This window comes from Emericellopsis atlantica (genome assembly GCF_019669845.1).
Source record: "Emericellopsis atlantica unplaced genomic scaffold F5Z01scaffold_32, whole genome shotgun sequence".
NCBI classification, from domain to species: Eukaryota; Fungi; Ascomycota; class Sordariomycetes; order Hypocreales; family Bionectriaceae; genus Emericellopsis; species Emericellopsis atlantica.
In genome coordinates this window covers 112,338-131,434 of record NW_025764734.1, presented here as the reverse complement: position 1 = coordinate 131,434, position 19,097 = coordinate 112,338, and the positions used below count along the sequence as shown (strand labels likewise).

Genomic DNA, 19,097 nt, shown 5'->3' with positions numbered 1-19,097 from the left:
CATGTAGATTTCGCAGCTTGGCCAAACGATGGGGGACGGGGAAGAAACCTGGGGATTAGTCATGCCACCGTACCCAATTCCCCTTACCCCGTAAACTCAGCCCCAGGATTTCCCCGCCTTTGCGGGCGTGGGTCATGACTCGCGACTCCTAGCATGCGGACGCGCCCTCGAAGCCGAAACCGGACCTGCCCGAGTCCTTGAAGTAAGACCTTGCCGACCCGAAGGACCGGCATCTTGCATTCATTTCTCCCAACCGTTCTCTCCCACCGCCCGGCATAGCCATGGCCTCTTCGCAAGAGTCATCATGCCAAGCAGCTCCTCCCGAGGCTGGCCTTAGCTTGCTCACCCCATCACCTTCGGCCCGAAGCAACGGCGGCGGCGGCGGCGGTGAGAAAGCAGCGCCTACTGGAAAACGGCGTCGCATCAACTATGCTTGCGACTATTGTCGCTCACGCAAGACTCGCTGCGACGAGGGTCAACCATCGTGCCACGCTTGCTCGGCCGCAGGCATCGAGTGCGTTACCAGGAACCGCCGCCAACCCTGGCTTGATGTCCGCCGACATGAAGCTGGTAGAGTGCCGAACCAGGGAAGCACAGCCGAGGGGAGGTCAAGGCAGCAACGCCAAGAAGATGAGCCAAGCGCAGTCGGGACACACTCAGCCAGGAGGGTCTCCTATAGTTCTTTGAGGGCGGAAGACGATGACCCCGGCGCAGAAACGTCGCGTCAGCCCGGAGCCGTGCAGTCTGAAAACGACAGGCCTGAACACAGTGCCCGGCTGCCCATCATCCAGATCGACTCGGGGAACACGCCTCTGGAGCTCATGACGAGCTGGCTGGATCTGGCGCGACATCGTCTCCGAATACCTCCTGCAGGACCCCGGCCACGAGCTTGGTCAGCCAGGAACTCATTGCATGCCAACGACATGGGGGGATCACCGAATGAGTGGACCTTACCGCGGTCTCTGGGCACTTGGGAGATACCAGAAGAGGGTGTGTTGCTCTCGCTGATCGACTCGTTCCTTGCTGGCCCGAATGTCTTGCTGCCGCTACTCCAGCCGGAGAAAATCAAGCATGCGGCTCACGCAGCGTCTCAAGACGGACCCAACGCGGTTGCGCAGCAGAGTGGGCTTCCAGTACTGATGCAGATGTACCTGGTCCTCGTCTTGGGCCATGCTGCGCAGCCGCTGCACCCCGAGCCCGACTTTGATGCCCAAGGGTGTCTTAAATACTCCGAGAGCCTCCTGGGGCTGATCTTGCAGCAGAGCACGCTGGAGGCCCTGCGGGCCGTCACGTTACTTTCCATGGCGTTGCGATGCCACGACAACCTGGCCGCAGCTGGGCACACCATGAGCCTGGCTGTGTCCATGGGTGTGGCGCTCGGCTTGCCGAGGTACTCAGCTCGCTTGCCGCCCGGCGAGGAGAGACGCAGCACCTGGATGAGCGTGTTCGCGTTTGAGAAATTGCTCTCCTTTGAGCTTGGCAGGCCGTCACTCATTCCAGACGACTATCCGGAACTGATCCCTGACACGATCGTCACAGGGGCCGCACAGCGGCAGCTTGCGAGCCAGCCTGTTTTTGAGATTGTTCTCAGCTTGGCCAAGCTTCTTGGGGAAGTGGGCCGATGGTGTGTCCAGGTCAGCCGCAAGGAGGACGACAGAAGTGACGAGGCAATGGCCGAGGTGGTGAGAGAAAAGGTCAGGACGACTGGCCTCTCTTGTCTGAAACTGATGGAATGGGCGTCAGATGTGTGCCCATCACGGTACAGGTACGCGGTCTCTACGGATGTAAGAGACTTTCCAGAACTGAACTGATAAGATTTCCTTGCATACAGACCGACGAGCGATCTTTTCTTCGACAGCAGATTGCATCCTTTTACATCCTTCATTGCGATGCAGTATCACACTGCGTAAGTCAGAACCTCATGGTCCATATTTAACAAGTGACTGATCCGGAGGCACAGCATGATCCTCGTGACGCGCAACAGCTTGCTCATCAGCGAAAAGGCGATCCGTCTTGCCGTGGACGTGATAGCAAAGGACGAACCCTGGGAGTCCGCTGTCCGCAACGGCCAGAGCATTGCGGTCAACTCGGCGCGTATAATCCTGCGCCTCTTCCTCGAATCGTCGGAGCTTGCCAGCTGCGCTGCGCTGCCCAGCCTCTCAAGTCCACTCCACGCAATGGGTGTCCTAGCCGTATTTGCCGTGACCAGACCTGGTTCAAGAATGTCTGGTATGGATCGCGAGCTTCTTAAAACGGCAGCGCAGGCCATCTGTGACACGCGCCCCTCTGGTCCGGCAGGGAGGGAGCTTGATTTCGCGCTGAGCAAACTCGACGCACTTGTCAACGCCACCACACTTGCACAAGAAACCTCAGCCCAGATGAGTAACACTCATGTCCACGGTGCCAATGATGGAGAGACGCCGATCGGCAGCTTGACTGGTGATCTGAGCAATGCAGAACAAGCCAGCTCATTCGGGAATCCAGAATGGTGGGCAGATGAATGTTCTCCCATGATCATGGACGAATTCGGGTGGAACTGGGCCAACTTTCTACAGCTGTCAGAATTAGATGGCCGTAGCAATGACCCGCAAATGCATCTCTAGGGCTATTCGTTATTATTATTTCTTAATTGTATACATGTCAGCATGCACTGCACAGGCACCTGTTTCACTTGTGGCAGAGACGCGGCCTTCCCCGGCATGGGGATAGCTAGCATTCGTTCATTGTGTGCAGCTTTTGCGTGCTGAAGAATAAAAGACGGTCTCGTTCAACTCACAGCCCCGAACGCCATCGGCAATGCGGCGGAGAGAACTCTGGCACGCGCGTCGGCTCGGCATCTTCCCCGCCATTGACCATGCTTCTTGTTTGCCGAGTCAATCACCCACCGCACACAAATGCCGAGTGTCGATGGGTCTGGCGCAATCAGTATCTCGGGATGCGGAGGCACCCCGGGAGGTTGCGAGAGGTCAAATGCATCAATGCTCACGTATTCACCCTCTTCAGCCTTCACATCCAGCGTCGAACCAGTATTAGCATCTACACAGACCAGTCTTGAATCCTCTGTTTAGCCCATGGCCGCAGAAAACAAATTCAATGTCGGCGTTGCCGTCATTGGCAGAGGGCCTGCTGGCATGGCCGTTGCGCTCGGCTGTGTCAAGGCCGGCATCGACGTTCGAGTGTTTGAACGATACCCATACGCACGGCCGGCAGGCAATATCCTCAACCTGTGGCCAACGGCACTGCACGCCCTGAAGTGCATGGGTGTAAAGACCGAGGACCTTGGTGCTCGTTCCTCGCCAACCACTTTCCGAAACACAAAGGGGCACGTACGCGCTACCGTGCGGCTGGCGGATGATATTGTTGAAAAGTACGACGGCGGCTTCATCGGCCTCCTGCGGCCGGATCTGTACAACAGGATGTTGTCAACAATCCCAGAGGGCGTCATGATGTTCAACCAAACAGTCAAGTCCTTGGAAGACACGGGAGATGGCGTCCGCATCACTCTCGGGGATGGCAGTGTCATCAAAGCAGCCGTCGTCATCGGCGCGGACGGAATCGACTCATTTGTCCGTGCTCACCTCTGGGGCCCAAGTCCGCGACGAAACCACGACCTCCATGTCATCGGCGGCTTCACTTTCGACATCGCCGACGGTGTCATCCCTGGCGAATGCGTCCTCACCCACGACGCACAGGTCCAGGGAACATATGGCCCCTTGATGAGCCAGGGCCGCAAGGGACTGCAGTGGTGGTTCGTCGAGGCATGGCCTGATAGCAAACCTGTCGAGAGCAGCTTGAAAGACCGCGCCCAGATGCTTTCCAAGAGGTTCTCTGGCCCGCTCAGTGAGCTTGTCCGCAGCACGGCAGCTGACGATGTTGTCATGTGGCCAATTCGTGACCGAGTGCCTCTCAAGAAGTGGTCCAAGGGACGCATCAGTCTGGCCGGGGATGCAGCTCATGCGACCTCACCGTATGCTGCGTACGGTGCGGGCATGTCCATCTCAGACGGCTATTTCATTGCGCAGAGCCTCTACAACGTCAACCTTGCCGACACAAATGCCGTGCGTGCGGCGCTTGAGCGATATGAAGGATACCAGCTGGAACATACAACGCAAATGGTGCAGTCCGCATATTACGTGGGCCAGCTCTTCCATCACGTCCCGTTTCCACTCAACTACATACGGAACTTTATCCTAGACTGGACCAACATGCTGCAGCGGCAAGTGGGCGACAAGAACCCTGGAGAGATTACTGAGCAGCTACAGCGGATGGGCGATAATATTATCAAGTAGAGTAGAGGCGCGGAATACTACCTTTTCACTATAGAGGGTTAGGTAACACATCCGACACAAACATCGGCCAGTACTCCTCTAAAATCCACCGTCTTAGCCGTCGTAACCCTAAGATTAAGGAATAAATCGCTAGTTCTGACTCCGTCCCGCCGAGCTTTACACCCCTTAATAGCACCGACTTGCCGCTCTCGTCCGAGATACTCGTAACGAAATGCTAGTCGTGTCCCTGGACGAGAATGCCCGGGAGGAACTCGATCGATTATGATAATCCGCTGCGATTGTGTCGAAGGCTGCGCTATTGCGTAGAATGCTAGGTTCCTATTTGTAATATTATATTGTCGCGTTCTATATTAGGACGCTTAGTCTCGATGGAGAGCGCGATCGGTCGTTTGTAGAGGTCCCCTAGGTCGGTGTGATTAATCGATTGAGCCGGCCGTGATTGGTATATATCGTTAATAGCTTATTCTTCTGCGCTTCCCGTTTTAGGTCTATAAAAGATATAAAAGTCTACTATCTTAGATAGTATTTCTCGAGGTTTATAGGCATAGATAATCTACGTAGCTTGAGAATACCGGAAGTCGACTAGTCTATTGCGCATAAAACGATTAATTCGGAAGGCCTGCTCGAGGATTAGGGCGTGGATCTCTCTATTCCACGAAGCCTCGTATTCGCGGTTGAGCTTGTATTCGTTAGCGCGCTTTATTAATGCTTATACCTAGTCGATTGGCGGTAAGTTAGTCGCGATAGCTTCTATCTACGCTCGTGTAGTATTATCTCGGTCGAATGCGGATCGCGGTATTTCGGAATCGGCCTATCGTATCTTTATTGTTCGTGTTAGAGAAAGTGAATGCTAAGGTTAGCATAGAAATTAACTATATAGCACTAGGATATACCTTATTCTCGAGTAAAGCTAGTAGAACTCTATGCCCTAGCCCGATGTCGCGGAGCTCGAGCCGTAAATTATAGAGAGATTCGGGGTAAGTATCTTATAGAAAGCTCCCTATCCTAAATCCTATTTGATTTATTTCGGTATTGCGGATTTGTCGCGAGGGAGATGATCGGCTTGACACCGATTTTGGACGCTTTAACATAGGTGCTGACTGGCTCGAAGCGCTCGATATCTACGACTGGCTGCTATAGCTGGAACCAGCCGAGACTAGAATAGGTTCTATAGTTTGATTTTGTTGGAAGCGGCTGGGGCGTGGAGTGGTTTGATTATATGCTTCGTTCGATTGCGTATTAGAAAAAGTATCGTGAGTATTGTTAATAGGGTCCTCGGGATCTCGTGGTCTCTTAGAGGAGGATTGAGACATGTCGGCCACGGTCCTTGAGAGTTCCGAAGGCGGTGGCGATAGAAGCTCGTGTCGATGAGTGTCGAGCTTCCGTCGCTTACGCTGCCGACTTTCGTAGTTAACTAGGCCGGACTCGGTCGGGAGGGGAAGAGGATCGTGCTTTAAGTCGGTGATAGATAAAAGCCAGTGTGCGACGTCGGCCTTTGTCGAGTACATTCTGTGCGCTTAATAGAACAGAGCCATTAGGTGGTTGGCGAGAAGATTGCCAATTGAACATGTCGGGGCCGTACGTTGAAGAAAGGGTAGACTAGCTCGGGACGAATTGGCGGGCCTGGATAGTTAGGACCTGTTGCCCTGGCAACGTGGTTGGCTCCGCATGGACGCGCGCTTAATTGGTTTGTCGCGCCCTGCCAACAAGTCTACACGCACACGTAATTCGTATACGGAACTTATGGGTCCGTTGCAAGACTGTGGCTAGACGCTCACGGATACTAATATCGCTCAAACTACCCTGGGGCTCCTTCTTATCAACTTCAGGCACCTCCGAGGACCACAAGACTCCGGATCTGCACATCGCCAAAGCCAAAAGAGAGCAATAGGTGCCGTCCACGATGGATCGGAAACTCTGCTACTACCATAGCGTCGATATTGCCAGCGCTGACACCAGCCTCGCGCAGAAGCTGCAATATGGCACACAATGTTCGACCTGTTGCAAGCACGTCATCGACCACAAGGACACGCGCACCTTGAGGAATCACGTCTGCGCCTATCTGAATCCTGCTTTTTGCTAATTCCTCTGATGAGGAAGACGAAATATGCGACGAGACCTTGGCGACGGATACTGTCGGGGGGGGGGAGTTTGCCAGCTTCGCGGATTAGAGCCAGGGGTTTCTGTGCGGAAAAGGCCAATGCTGAGGCGTAGATTTCACCCGCTCCACAACACACAATTGCATCTACGCGGCGCCATTGACCTTGGAAGTGGGACTTGAGTAAGGAAGCGCAGAGATGCAGCCCATGAGGTTGTTGTGTTATGCCGAGAACGTGGCGGAATTCTACGCCCATGCGTGGAAAGTCGCTGGTTGTCCGCACCAAACTCCCGAGTCGCTGCAGGTCCTCGCTCCACAGCCGAAGCAGATGGTCTCTGGCAAACTCTTTGGCCGCCTCTCCTCCTTTCAAGTCATTGTGGAAGACAAAATCGGGCTTGTGAAGCATGCTGTGGTTCGCCTTATCGTCCCTGTCAACATCCTCCAAGCAGCCTCCACGATCCCGACGCACGTCTTTGCTAGCTTGAACGCGAACCTCGTCCACTTTGCTGGTTGGGACCAAATGCGAAAATGCTGCCACGGGCGTTTTGTCTCTCATGCCAGTAATGAGCAGGACATCAGTGCTCATGGCGTCGTTCACCACATCCAAAAAATGTTGTTCTCGCAGGCCTGGTCGTTCATTCACCTGACCCTGGAAGAACGCCGTCAGCGCATCACGATGCTTCTCTTTATAAGCGCGGTCTTCGAGAAGACGATCGAGGTCGGCTCCAGTCGCGGCCGCGAATTCTCTCTTGGTTGCGTGGCTGATGCTAACGTCACGCGCTGTGAATCTTGTCTCGCAGACAAAGCTCGAAGCCCAGATGGCGGCGCAATAGTCCTTGCCAGCGCCGCTATCACCCGTAACGATAATGACGAGGGCTGGATGGCTAGGAGCATTGACGAGTGGACAAGCGTAGGCGAGTATGTTGTGGGGATCCAAGGCCTTTTTCAGACCGACAAGTCTCGTTACGTTGGAACCAAATGCCTTTACCGCCAGTGCAGCGTCTCTGGGGTATGGTCCAAGGTCCGCGCCATATGCGCCATGGCTCAGACGCAGCAAATCGTGAGCAACCTTGTATACCCATTGTATGGCGGCTTGAGATGCTCCAGTGCCGTCTTGGTCTCGGCTCCAGACGCCTGTAACGACACAGGCAAGGTCCCAGTCTCGACAGCCGAAGGCCGTTGCATCAGATGCCATCTCACCAATTGCTCCGCCACCTTGCAAGAGATGGAAATAACAAAGGGGCGATGGGCGGGATTCGATTGCTGCCAACAGCTTGTCCGCGACGTGGGTCGCCATAACAGTTTTGAAGAATAGGCAACGCTTGAAGGAGGACGTTTTGCCGCCAGCATGTCCCCCATGCATACCCGACATGTACATTTCCGTATCAAACAGGCCGACATTGTCAACAAACTTGGACTCATGTTCGGGCCCGAGCACTCGAGTGGCGGACGGAGGTGTGGCTGTGGGTGAGATCTTATCGCCGATGCCGGCGTCATCGCTTGTTGAAGCTTCGATCATGGTCACACCTAGCCGAAGCTTCTTGTCCTCAAAGAATAAATAGGCGTCTACAGACGTATGCGGGTCCGTGATAGCGGAGACGAGTTTGTGGTAATCTTGAAGTCCGCGTCTCGCTTCTAGAGTACAGCTCAGTGGGAGAACCCAGTGCCGAATCGAATACATTGGGGCTGCGTAAGCCTTGAAAACAACACTAATGACAACGCCAAAATTGGTCCCTGCGCCTTTGAGTGCCCATAACAAGTCGTCTGCGTTGTCCGGAACCTCGGCATGGTCAGGAAGGTGGTTGTTAGGCACATGCCCGACGCAGAGGACGCGCCCAGATGAGGCGCTGACCATGACGACGCCAATAATTTTGTCGCACGAGAGACCGTGCAGTCTGGAAAGATGGCCAATGCCGCCTTGTAACCACAGGCCTGCTCCGACACTTGGACGTGCCCCGAGAGGCACCGTCAAACCTGCCGCTATTGTTTCACGGATGATATCCCCCGACGTACATCCTGCCTCAGCAACCACCAGGCCACTGGCATCCGTGCCTGGTCCGTTCTCATTCGGAATCACGAGGATCTTGTTAAAGGCGCTCATGTCAACGGCCACGACGTTGGGCCAGATGCACTGACCACTGTGACTGCCTCCCACGACTGTCAGACCTGTACCATGTTGGGCTGCCCAATGAAGACAGTGCTGGACATGTAGAATTTCTGTCGGCCTCACGATAGCCGCTGGACTGTGAAGGCGAGCCTGGCGGTTTTTGACTCTGGGCTCGTCCACTCTCAATGCAGATGGGAGGTTCAAGGTAAGGTGCGCCAATCCAGTCGCCTCACTAGCAAAGGAAACCATGATATTGGGGGAGCTAAACAGGAGATAACCTCGGCAGGCCGTGTCGCGACGGCCCAAGACGCGGCATTGGTCGCGCCACTCGTCCAGGATGAGCTTGTGTACCCCTGAGTCTCGCATAGCAAACCCGGCGACGAAGGGCGCGAAGCGATCCAACGTCTCATTGTCATCTTTCACGCAAATAGTCCCGGATGGATGAACGGCTGTCTTGTGGCATGGCAGACCGTTGAGTCGCAAAGTTTCCTCTCGATGGAAAACAATCGCCAGTCCACTCCGAGGCCACCTGTCGAGCATGCCGAGAGCCCCGGCGAGGAACTCGCGCTTAGGACTCATCCCGTACATACTGTGGCAGAAGAGGATCACGTCGTACCTCGCTGTACCGGCACTGATATTCGCGTTGATGTCGGCAGTGAAAGGTTTGCGATGTATGATAGGAGGCGTCTCCAAACATGGCAGTAGGGGCCGGGTGTCCAGAATAGGGCAAAGCCACATCTGAAGGTCTGTAGCATGCTGGCCATGAGGCTCATAAGCATCATATTTCCGGATGCTACTCCTGAGACTATTAGATAGATATCGGAGTACGCTCTTGGGTCCAGGTCCGATCTCAAGGACGCTGATCTGGCCGTGGGACCGGACAAGAGGTGTCAAAAGCGACTCCAGCTGAGGCAGGATAAAGCTGCGGTAGTTTGACTGCTCCGAGGCTTCGCGCAGGGCCTGGAAGCCATCACTGTACTCGGAAGTTGACAGGAGCCGTGTTCCAGATGAGACGGCAGTCTTCTCCTGGCTCGCGGTGTCGATGCTGCGCTCAAGAGCCTTCTTTAGATCGTAGAGAGTAGCCATGGCGGTTTGAAGGAGGTGGGTATGACTTCCGCCGTTGAAGGACTTCTGCACGGAAAGACAATGTGTAGGAAGCACTGCGACGTTTTGCGAATGCGCACAGGCAAATAATGAATCGCTGCTCTTAAAAACGATATCGCGTCAGCATTGAAAATGGAAGCGCTCGCTATTTGAAACAAGCCTCCCATGTACATTGAGACAAGTCTAATGATAGAGGGGGCGATTTGTGTTCACATTTCCTGCAGTATATGCTGTGCGTTCTTTTCAAACACGTAGATTAGTGCCCTCGGCGCACCGAAATGCTGTGAGACACGAGCGTAGCCGTGCCATGCCTGTGAACATCAAGGTTAGCGAGATTCTGCTTTCAGCTATTCGCGCAATGGGTCACGGTGAAACCAATCGTCGCTTAGCCTGTAGTACGATACTACATGTACGGGGTGATACATAGCCAGGAACTGTTATAGACCTCTTTACCGATAGCGAACAAAGTAGCACGCAGCTCGCATGCAGATACACGTCCTCGGTAGGCAGCCTACATGTAGCAAATAAAACACCCCTGGACATACGAAAATACTTTCACTCGTTCTACACAAAATTCACTGCTGTTATAACTCCCGTTGATCTTTCGCCGAAGCTTGATTCCTCGCAGGAACCGTTGTAAATCAGGCCATGCCACATCCAGTCGCAAAGCAACCCCTCCCTTATCTCTTTCAATACTCTCCCAATATCCTATATCCTTCCTCAGTTCTCTAAAACTCATAATGGCATGTCCCCTGACGAGAGAGCTCGATGTCGCCGGGTTGAGTACCACGTGCAACGCTATTGAGGACTCGACACTCGCATCCGCTCCCGCAGGCAGCCAAAACAGGCTTGGGGAGCGCGCTGGATCCCTCGAGGATATTTCATCCAGCATGGCTGCAAACACCAACGGAGAAGTGCAGCGACTTGGGAATTACATCCCCCAGGCTGAAGAGCCCGTTTCGGGTGGAACTCGGTTGGAGAAGATGAGCCGTGCGGTGAAGACTTTGATTGAATGCCTCGGAGAAGACCCGAGCCGCGAAGGTTTGAGAAAAACACCTCAGCGATACGCAGAAGCATTGCTGTCCTGCACCAGGGGCTACCACGTCGACCCGCACGGAATTATGAACAACGCTCTATTGATGGAAGAATACAGTGGGATGGTTGTTGTCAGAGACATTCAGGTGTATAGCTTGTGTGAACACCACCTGCTACCCTTTACTGGGAAGGTAAGTACAACTTATGTTGGCACGTGCCAATCTCATTCTCACCGCATACTAGATTCACATCGGCTATGTCTCCTCTGGAGTCGTGATCGGTCTCTCCAAGCTCGCGCGGATTGCGGAGTTATTCTTTCGAAGGCTGCAGGTTCAAGGGCGTCTAACGAAACAGATCGCTGATGCCATAATGGATATTGTCAAGCCGCAAGGGGTTGCTGTCGTGATAGCCGCTTCTCACCTTTGTATGGCAATGCGTGGCGTGCAGGAGACAAACGCTATGACTGTCACAAGCTCTTTCATGGGATGTTTCGAGCAGGATGTTAGTATTCGCAATGAATTCAGAAGCTCTGTCGGTCTTTAATAGAGGTGTTTCGCACGTAGAAGATAACTAAGCTAAGGACTATATTAGAGAAGACTATACTAAATAAGACTGCGCATAGGAAGGCTATACTAAAGAGGAATATACTTATAACTACTACGCTAATAAATGTCCACGACGAAGCAGTATTTACTTTATGGTCGAACTAGTTAAATTACTAAATAGAAAAGTTATCGATATAAATATCTCGCGGCCTCGCCTGCTCTCGACTCGACTTTTGTCGTAGTCGCATTCGAACCTTAATGCCGTGTTGTTTCGCGAAGAAGTATGTCTTCACCTCCCAAGAAGATGCATCAGAAGCCCAAGAAAGATCGAAGTACCTAAGGATCTGTGGCACAAGCTTGCCCATCTCTATAATGCTAATGTTTTTTCCCAGGCAGACTCGACTGCTAGCTCTAAACTGGGGGAGTTAACTACGCAATGCCACCTCTGGCGGGTTGAAGGACGAAACTTACAGTGAGGATACATCGGTGCAGGGCCACAAGGCATCGCGCCTCTGGAACATGGCTCAGATCTTTGGCCAGCCTTTGAATTTCGCCTTCACAGTCTTCCTTTCTGAAGTTCGGGATAGCTTCATACTCCTTGGAAGACGTCCATTTCTTGACCCGATCGATGAATTGATCATGGTTTTGGCCAGCGGAGTCAGAATGTGTCACTTGTTGTAGCTGGCCCTGCAGACTCACGAGTACGTGGACAGCCAATGTTTGTGGAGCTTCTATGGTAGTAGCGTGGTTAGACCAGTCCTCTCTGGGAGGGAACAGGGTCTGTGCCATGGACGCACTCAGAGTGCCAAGGTCAGGTCGTAGCACTGGTCGCCAGTACGGCTGACGGGCTGACACTGTAGCACTTGAGTCCTCGATTCCTTCATACGCAACACACTTCAGGTCTCCCACATCAAGGAGTAGCGACCCGCCTGAATTATAGAGCTGAACTTTGGTGTAAGCACTGCGGAGGCCGAGGATATTCCCTTCCGCCACGCCCAATGCGTGGACTGCGGGTTGTTCAGGGACACAGACCGTCATGTTGGCTGCAAAGATGGGAACAAAGGCCTTTCTGCAATTCTCGACTTGTCCCGCGTGGCAAGAGATGAGCGCCAATTGAATGCAAGTATCGAGGGTGGCAGGGTGAATCGCATACTGCGATTCATTCTCGAACGAAGCAGTAGGATGAAGGGATACGTTGGCTGACGCAACATTGGCACCGCGGTACGCTTTGAGATCGGACAATCCCTGGAATGCAGGTCCGTAGCCAAGGCCGGCAGTCTAGAACCGTTCGTACCATCGGGAGATATCCAGAGACTTGGCTCGGTGGTCGATCTCCAGCTTATTGGATGGATCAACGTCCGCGTTTTCAGTGACCAACGGCGATCATTCCGGTACAGTGTTGCATCCACACATCATTATTGGGTAGAATGAAGCCAATGCTGAACTTGTACCACTGTGACATGATAGCAGCGTTGTTCAGTAGTAGCCTCTCCATGTTGAGGAATGTTTTCACACCAAGCTCAGTGTCTTCAACGCGCAAAGATGAGTTGATGGCAATCTGGCGAAGCTTGAATGCTTTGATCGGAGCCGTATCATCTGCTTTATTATGAAGTTGAGTAGCAGCTTCAATTGCAATGGTCATGTACGCGGCTCCGGGGAGAACCGCATTAGCCTCGTGCTGGCCACGGGCACAGTCCAAGTACTTTGCGAGAAGCCCAACTGATTCTTCGCCTGTTTCAACTGAGAAGACTTTGACCTTCAAGAGAGAGAGAAAAAAAGAACAAAAGCATAATCATTAGGCAATATTGTGAAGACGAACGGCCCCAAGACCACAAAAGCCGTTGTCGTGGTGGAACTCACTGTCAAAGCCGCCGTTCGCGACGTCCTCCAGCCCAAGGTGCGCAACGGATGGTTGCTCGCGCGAGTCAAAGCCGTCGCCATCAATCCCACGGACTGGAAGCACGTTGCTTGGGCCGCCGCCGATGTTAGGTGCAGAGTAGGCTGCGACTATGCGGGCGTCGTGGAGGAGGTCGGGGCAAATGTCACCAACTTCCAGCCTGGTGATCGGATCACTGGCTGGATCCATGGCTCGTGAGTGTAACCCTTTGCTGTTTTCTTCCTTGGCCATCAACTCTGTGATTGCCCACAAGAGGCTGACGAACATGTAGGAACCGCGCGAATCATGAATATGGCGCCTTTGCTGAACTCGCCATTGCGAAAGCTTGTGTCCAGATGAAGGTTCCCGATAACATGAGCTTTGAAGAAGCACCTTCACTCGGTGTCGCCCACATGACTGTCGTAAGTTTGCAACCAACGGCTTTTTCTTTTCCCGCTGTTGAGAGCTTCATGTCTAATAAGAAAGCAAAAGGGCCAAGGCATATACAAGAAGCTCGAGCTCCCACTGCCCACGGCGCCCGCCAAGTCGCCGTTTCCCGCCCTCATCTACGGCGGCAGTACCTCTACGGGTATGGCAGGGATCTAGCTCGCCAAGCTGTCCGGTTTGACCGTGATCACGACCTCCTCGACCCGCAACTTTGACCTGGTCAAATCCCTGGGCGCGGACGCCGCGTTCGACTACAACTCGCCTACCTGTGGCAAGGACATCAAGCGCTTCACCAACAACAAGCTCCTCTACTCGTGGGACTGCACCGGCGACGGGGCCGGCATCTGCGCGGCCGCCATGTCGGACGCGGAGCCGGGCACGTACGGGACCATCATGCCCGCCGACTACGAGCTCCTCGCGCGGACGAACCCCAAGGTCACGGGACAGGAGTTTATGTGCGGGTACGACACGCAGGGCGAGTTCTACTACTGGCTCGGAGACGTGCCGGTGCAGCCGGACCCGACAGAGATGGAGTTTTACCGCATGTTCTTGGAGCTGACGCAGCGGCTGCTAGAGAGCGGCGCGATTAAACCCCCGCGGATGAGTCTAAACAAGATGGGCGGCGGGCTGGAGGGCGTAGCGAAGGGGCTAGCGGAGATGCAGGCGGGCTTAGTCCTCAGTGCAGAGAAACTGGTTTACACTATTTAGTTTGCTCCGCCGGAATGAGAGGCGTGCCATCTAGCTTGCTTGTGCTGAGAAAGAGAGTTATATCAGTTCAACGTCGAGAGCAGAAAGAGTAGAAGGGCGTGCCAAATCAGTTCACAGCATACCCAATCAAGTCTTCTGAAAATAGGGGACAGCCTTTGCTGATTGTCTCGCTATCTACTCCTTAAAGTCGGTGCTCACGGCACTGTCCTCTTGCAAGCTCACTTCCTTGGCCCAGTTCTCGTTCCACGCCTTGATGCGCCGCAGGGCGTCCGAGCCGAGGACCAGACGCAGGACCTTGCCGTTCAGGGGACCAGCAGGACCTTCCTGACCGGTGGCGGCCTCGAAGATACGCGAGACGCCCTCGGTGGGATTACCAATCTGCTTGCCGTGGACCGTGAAGAATTTGCGCATGATGACGCCGACAGGGTCGTCGTAGTGCTTGGGCACGGATTCCACCTCGGGGCTCATGTCAGAGAGCTGTTGAATCTGTAAGCTAGTATGTGCCAAGCGACTCGCCCACGTAGAGACGGCAGAGATAGGCCAAAAGCATGGGTGATGGGGGCCAGGGGTGGAAACCTACAGCGCTGACAAAGTTTGTGCGGAAGTTCCCGGGCTCGACAATGAGGACACGGATGTTGTGGGGGGCGACCTCCTTGGCGAGCGACTCGGACGCCGCCTCGAGAGCAGCCTTGGAGGCGGCGTAGAGGGAGCAGGCGGCCATGGGGTCCCTAGCGGCGACGCTGGAGACGTTGATGATGGAGCCGGATTTGGCGTCGCGCATGGCGGGGAGAGCGGCCTGCATCACGTAAAGGGGGCCGAAGAACGGAGGACGAGTTCAAAAGTTATGCGTTGCCAAGAAACTAGCCATAGTTGGCGTCTAGCCCGAAGTAGCCCCCCGGGAAGTTTATCACTAAATTTAGTGTAAAAATTCCCCTCTCATAACCCCTCTTTAACTAATGAATCGATATATACTTTGGAATATCAAACTTTTTAACGAAGCCGACCGCGATTATACCGCATACTAATATTATAACGAGGGGGATAGTTATAGGTATAAAGGCTAGCGGTATGACCACTAAAGAGGTTGCCTCTATCACAGGCCTAACTCCAAGCACGATCAACCGTATCTACGGCAGAGCGTGCGAGGCTGGATTCGACCCAGCCGAACGCCCTTTAAAGCTTTAAGATACCGATATTAGCGACTAACCTCGATCTAGCCGGCCGTCGAAATAATCCTCGAATAAAGAGCTAATCTTGAATATTGTACGCCGCGATCGATACGGAAGAGAGAAGAGTTCTGCTGATATCGCCGGCGACCTTAGCCTCTTAGGCATCGAGATCTTAGCGACCACGGTTTGGCGTGTGCTCCACGCCGCTGGCTTCCACAAGACGAAGCCGACGAGGAAGCCTGGTCTGACTGCTCGGATGAAGAAAGAACGCCTTAATTGGTGCCTGGCACGGCAAGATTGGACCCTCGAGGACTAGAAGTCTGTGATATGGTCTGACGAGACCTCTATGGTATTGTTATATCGCCGTGGTGCCTATAGGCTCTAGCGAACGCCTGAAGAGAAGGTGAATAAGAGCTATATCCGTGAGCGCTAGAAGGGCTCTTTAGAGTTTATGTTCTAGGGTAGCTTTTCATACGATAAGAAAGGCCCCTGCTATTATTGGTGCCCGGAGACTACTACTAAGAAACGCCTTGCTAAGGAAGAACTTAAGGCTATGAATAAGGCCCTTAAGCCTGCCGCGAAGGAAGCCTAGGAGCTCTCGATAAAGATAAGCCGCCTCAATCTACGGCAGAAGACACCTAGTAAGAAGCCTACCTAGCGGTTCACGAAGGCGACCGGGAAGCTTACGAGAGGCGGGAAAGGTAGTATTGATTAGTATCGCTATCGTAAGCATATTCTTAGGCTAAGGCTATTACCGTTCGCGAAGGAATATGCCCTCGAGAGGCCGGATACAGTGGTTCAAGAAGATAAGGCTCCGGCGCACGCCCACCACATACAACAACAATTATACGATCTCGAAGGTATGCGCCGCCTCGAGTGGTGTAGTAACTCGCCGGACCTTAATATGATCGAACCGGCCTGGCCATAGATTAAGAGATATATTACTAAGAAGGGGGCCCCTAAAACACGGTCTGATGCTATCGCGAGATAGCAGAAGGCATGGAACGACCTGCCTTAGGCCGAGATTCAACGCTGGATTAAGCGTGTTCTAAGACACGTCAGGAAGATCATTGAATTAGAGGGTGGAAATGAGTATATCGAGGGGCGCCAGGATAAGCCGTAGGATTTGCACTAAAGCTAGCTGGATTTAAACGACATGCAGACTTAGCGCCTTTAGCGTCAACGCATAACTTTTGAACTCGTCCTCCGAAGTTGGTGTTGAGCTGCAGGTGGGCATCCTTGTCGCTGGTTCGGGGGTGGGGCTTGTCAGCTTGGAGTGTCTATAACGAGGCTATAGTGTTCAGATGGCCAAGGCGCACTAGCGACCTCCAGATCTGAGTTATAGGCCTAGACAAGGACCTTAGTGCTTAGCGCAGAGCGGGCAGGGGTGAGGCGAGATTAAAAGAAGGGGGGGGGGGATTAATTATCGAGAGACAGGTAAGAAAAAAGGTCGAGCTTACGTGATCTCTTCGCAGGGAGCGAGGATAGAGTACCCTGCGTTGTTGACGAGATAGTCGATGCGGCCCAGTGCCTGGACCTTAGCAGTGATGCTGTCCTTGGACTCGGTCATGTCCATCTCGACGACGGACCCGCCTGTTACGACCCAATATGCGGCCACTGACGTATGTCACGTGCGCCCCACAATTTCGTCGTACGAACCCATTCACATTCTTTATGCAGTAAAGTATGAAGCGGCATGCCGGCCGCCTGAATAAGCGATATTCGTACGAATATCGTTCGCACGAATATCGTTCGCACGAATACCGGTCGCACGAATCCTATTCGTACGACTAAGGCCCTACTATTTCATACTAATTACTTTAGATTATCTACAAAATACTATAATCCGGATTATCGCACTTATCTTATAAGCCTTATAATCCACGGGTATTATTTACTTTATATAATAATCCCCTTAGTATATAGGAAGCCTAGCTTCACTATAGTCAGTCTCTACTAGCTCCTTAGCTATTAATATAATTATCTACGCAAGATCTACTATCTCGCATATAGACTATAACCCGACCGCTTAAGTTAATAATATCCTAGTATACTTAGTTTATAAACCGACCTTAGATCTACCTACCCTATAGTTAGTCTAACCCGAACGTTATATATTAATAGCTCTTATTTAGTATACTACCGTGTTAAGTACTTAAGCAATACGATACTATAGCTAGCGAATCCTCTAAGGCAACCCCTAAGCCCGCCGATAAGGGTAAGGCCACGGCTAAGCATGCCGAGCCCTCCTAGACGGCTTAGTCTATAGACTTAGACTCGGACGAGTCCGATAACGAGGATACGAAGATCCTTAAAGGATAGATCTAAGAGTTATAAGGGCAGCTACGGTAAGTCCTCGATATATAGGCCTATAATAAGTAGTAATACGACGAAGCCTACCGTTCTTTCTACGAAGGAATAACCTTATAATAGTAGTAGGCCGCCTAGCTAAGAAACGAGATAAATAGCGTGAGTAATAATACTATTCGATAGGCTACCGGTAAGGACCTAGGAGAGATTATAAAGCCACGCTAATTAGGACTATTCGATAGTACGACTAAGGACCTTTAAGGGTTCCTAACTTAGGTTAGAGCCTACTAATAGTACTTCCTATTTATCCTTCGTACGGAAGAAGATAAAATACGCTACGCGGTAGGATATTTATTAAGAGCCGCTCTCGTATAGTTCGAACCTACTCTTAGGGACTTCGTAACTAATACTTACTAATACCGAAAATAAGAGACGAAAGATATCTTCGCGTATTATAATAACTTTAAAGAAATATTAAAGGCGACCTTCGGGACTATCGACGAAGAACGCCTAGCTAAGAACTAACTAGAGGCGTTAAAATAAAAAGGGTTAGTGTTACGACCCAGCATGCGACCGCATGCGCCTCTCACGTGCACCCCACTTTTTCCTCCAATCATACCACTACGCATAAAGTACGGCTCGCGACCTCACCGTTGTTACGACCTGGTCCCTCGTAACCCCCTATAAGCAGCTATTACGCCTGTATTGATCGCTCGTTATTCGATCAATGCCTGATCTTTTGCCCATGGCGCAACGGTTAGGCGTAACCGTTACAATTTGATCGAAAAGAGCTGGTGGCCCGGTCGGGCAGGGGGCTGCTGTTCGAGGTCCACTGTTCGAGCCCCGCCGCTAATAAGGCTCCGCGTGAATAGCTTGGGCATAACTATTGCGGAACGCCTTGGGGGTCAGTAGCTACTAGGATCGCGCTAGCGAGGCTAGTGCGTGGAGAGCCTAGGAGGTCGGGACGACCTCTTGGAGGAGGGGAGCTAATGTTACGACCTGGTCCCTCGTAACCCCCTATAAGCAGCTATTACGCCTGTATTGATCGCTCGTCATTCGATCAATGCCTGATCTTTTGCCCATGGCGCAACGGTTAGGCGTAACCGTTATAATTGTGTGACGTTCGGGTCTAGACTAGCTACCGGGTAGATAGAATAGAAGTCGGGTTTGAACTGAGTATACTAGGATGTCGTTGACTTAAGCGGTCGGGTTATAGTCTATGTGCGAGATAGTGGATCTTGCGTAGATAATTATATTAATAGCTAAGGAGCTAGGTAGAGACTGACTATAGTGAAGCGTAGCTCCCTATATACTAAGGTGATTATTATTCCCGATAATGATTTGTTCTGCTTATTCGTAGTGATCCGTGATAATCGCAATAATCGCGGGCGCGATTATTCGTATAAGTA

The 19,097-nt window shown here is 52.5% G+C and overlaps 8 protein-coding genes across 8 annotated transcripts; 4 read left to right on the top strand and 4 right to left on the bottom strand.

The window, feature by feature from the left end:
- Positions 1 to 374: 374 nt before the first annotated feature.
- F5Z01DRAFT_595846 (uncharacterized protein) lies at positions 375 to 2,258 on the top strand (the record flags this gene model as incomplete). The annotated part of the gene is made up of 3 exons (XM_046260733.1): positions 375 to 1,765; positions 1,832 to 1,906; positions 1,961 to 2,258. Coding segments are annotated over 3 exons (1,764 nt in total), but the record flags the coding sequence as incomplete, so codon positions are not given.
- An 813-nt stretch (positions 2,259 to 3,071) lies between these two features.
- Positions 3,072 to 4,289, top strand: F5Z01DRAFT_628733 (uncharacterized protein; the record flags this gene model as incomplete). Its single annotated transcript, XM_046261620.1, has 1 exon — positions 3,072 to 4,289. One exon carries the CDS (start codon positions 3,072 to 3,074, stop codon positions 4,287 to 4,289), a length of 1,218 nt encoding a protein of 405 aa, XP_046114728.1.
- Positions 4,290 to 5,089: 800 nt separating this feature from the next.
- On the bottom strand, positions 5,090 to 5,882 carry F5Z01DRAFT_664985 (uncharacterized protein). Its single transcript, XM_046264136.1, has 2 exons — positions 5,183 to 5,882; positions 5,090 to 5,109 (listed from the first exon to the last, which is right to left on the bottom strand). The coding sequence occupies exon 1, from the start codon at positions 5,795 to 5,797 to the stop codon at positions 5,411 to 5,413; it is 387 nt and encodes a 128-aa protein (XP_046114727.1). The 5' UTR covers positions 5,798 to 5,882; the 3' UTR covers positions 5,090 to 5,109; positions 5,183 to 5,410.
- Positions 5,883 to 6,097: 215 nt separating this feature from the next.
- F5Z01DRAFT_664984 (phosphoribosyl transferase domain protein) lies at positions 6,098 to 9,698 on the bottom strand. Its single transcript, XM_046264135.1, has one exon. It carries the CDS (start codon positions 9,578 to 9,580, stop codon positions 6,302 to 6,304), a length of 3,279 nt encoding a protein of 1,092 aa, XP_046114726.1. The 5' UTR covers positions 9,581 to 9,698; the 3' UTR covers positions 6,098 to 6,301.
- A 640-nt stretch (positions 9,699 to 10,338) lies between these two features.
- F5Z01DRAFT_639889 (GTP cyclohydrolase I) lies at positions 10,339 to 11,176 on the top strand (the record flags this gene model as incomplete). The annotated part of the gene is made up of 2 exons (XM_046262473.1): positions 10,339 to 10,824; positions 10,877 to 11,176. The coding sequence occupies 2 exons, from the start codon at positions 10,339 to 10,341 to the stop codon at positions 11,174 to 11,176; spliced, it is 786 nt and encodes a 261-aa protein (XP_046114725.1).
- Positions 11,177 to 12,784: 1,608 nt separating this feature from the next.
- Positions 12,785 to 14,209, top strand: F5Z01DRAFT_683662 (putative alcohol dehydrogenase; the record flags this gene model as incomplete). The annotated part of the gene is made up of 4 exons (XM_046265868.1): positions 12,785 to 12,877; positions 13,007 to 13,269; positions 13,347 to 13,476; positions 13,661 to 14,209. 4 exons carry the CDS (start codon positions 12,785 to 12,787, stop codon positions 14,207 to 14,209), a joined length of 1,035 nt encoding a protein of 344 aa, XP_046114724.1.
- Positions 14,210 to 14,240: 31 nt separating this feature from the next.
- On the bottom strand, positions 14,241 to 15,023 carry F5Z01DRAFT_664982 (uncharacterized protein). The gene is made up of 2 exons (XM_046264134.1): positions 14,790 to 15,023; positions 14,241 to 14,686 (listed from the first exon to the last, which is right to left on the bottom strand). The coding sequence occupies exons 1-2, from the start codon at positions 15,009 to 15,011 to the stop codon at positions 14,384 to 14,386; spliced, it is 525 nt and encodes a 174-aa protein (XP_046114723.1). The 5' UTR covers positions 15,012 to 15,023; the 3' UTR covers positions 14,241 to 14,383.
- A 1,471-nt stretch (positions 15,024 to 16,494) lies between these two features.
- F5Z01DRAFT_713281 (uncharacterized protein) lies at positions 16,495 to 16,988 on the bottom strand. Its single transcript, XM_046266495.1, has 2 exons — positions 16,839 to 16,988; positions 16,495 to 16,725 (listed from the first exon to the last, which is right to left on the bottom strand). The coding sequence occupies exons 1-2, from the start codon at positions 16,952 to 16,954 to the stop codon at positions 16,659 to 16,661; spliced, it is 183 nt and encodes a 60-aa protein (XP_046114722.1). The 5' UTR covers positions 16,955 to 16,988; the 3' UTR covers positions 16,495 to 16,658.
- Between the last annotated feature and the right edge of the window lie 2,109 nt (positions 16,989 to 19,097).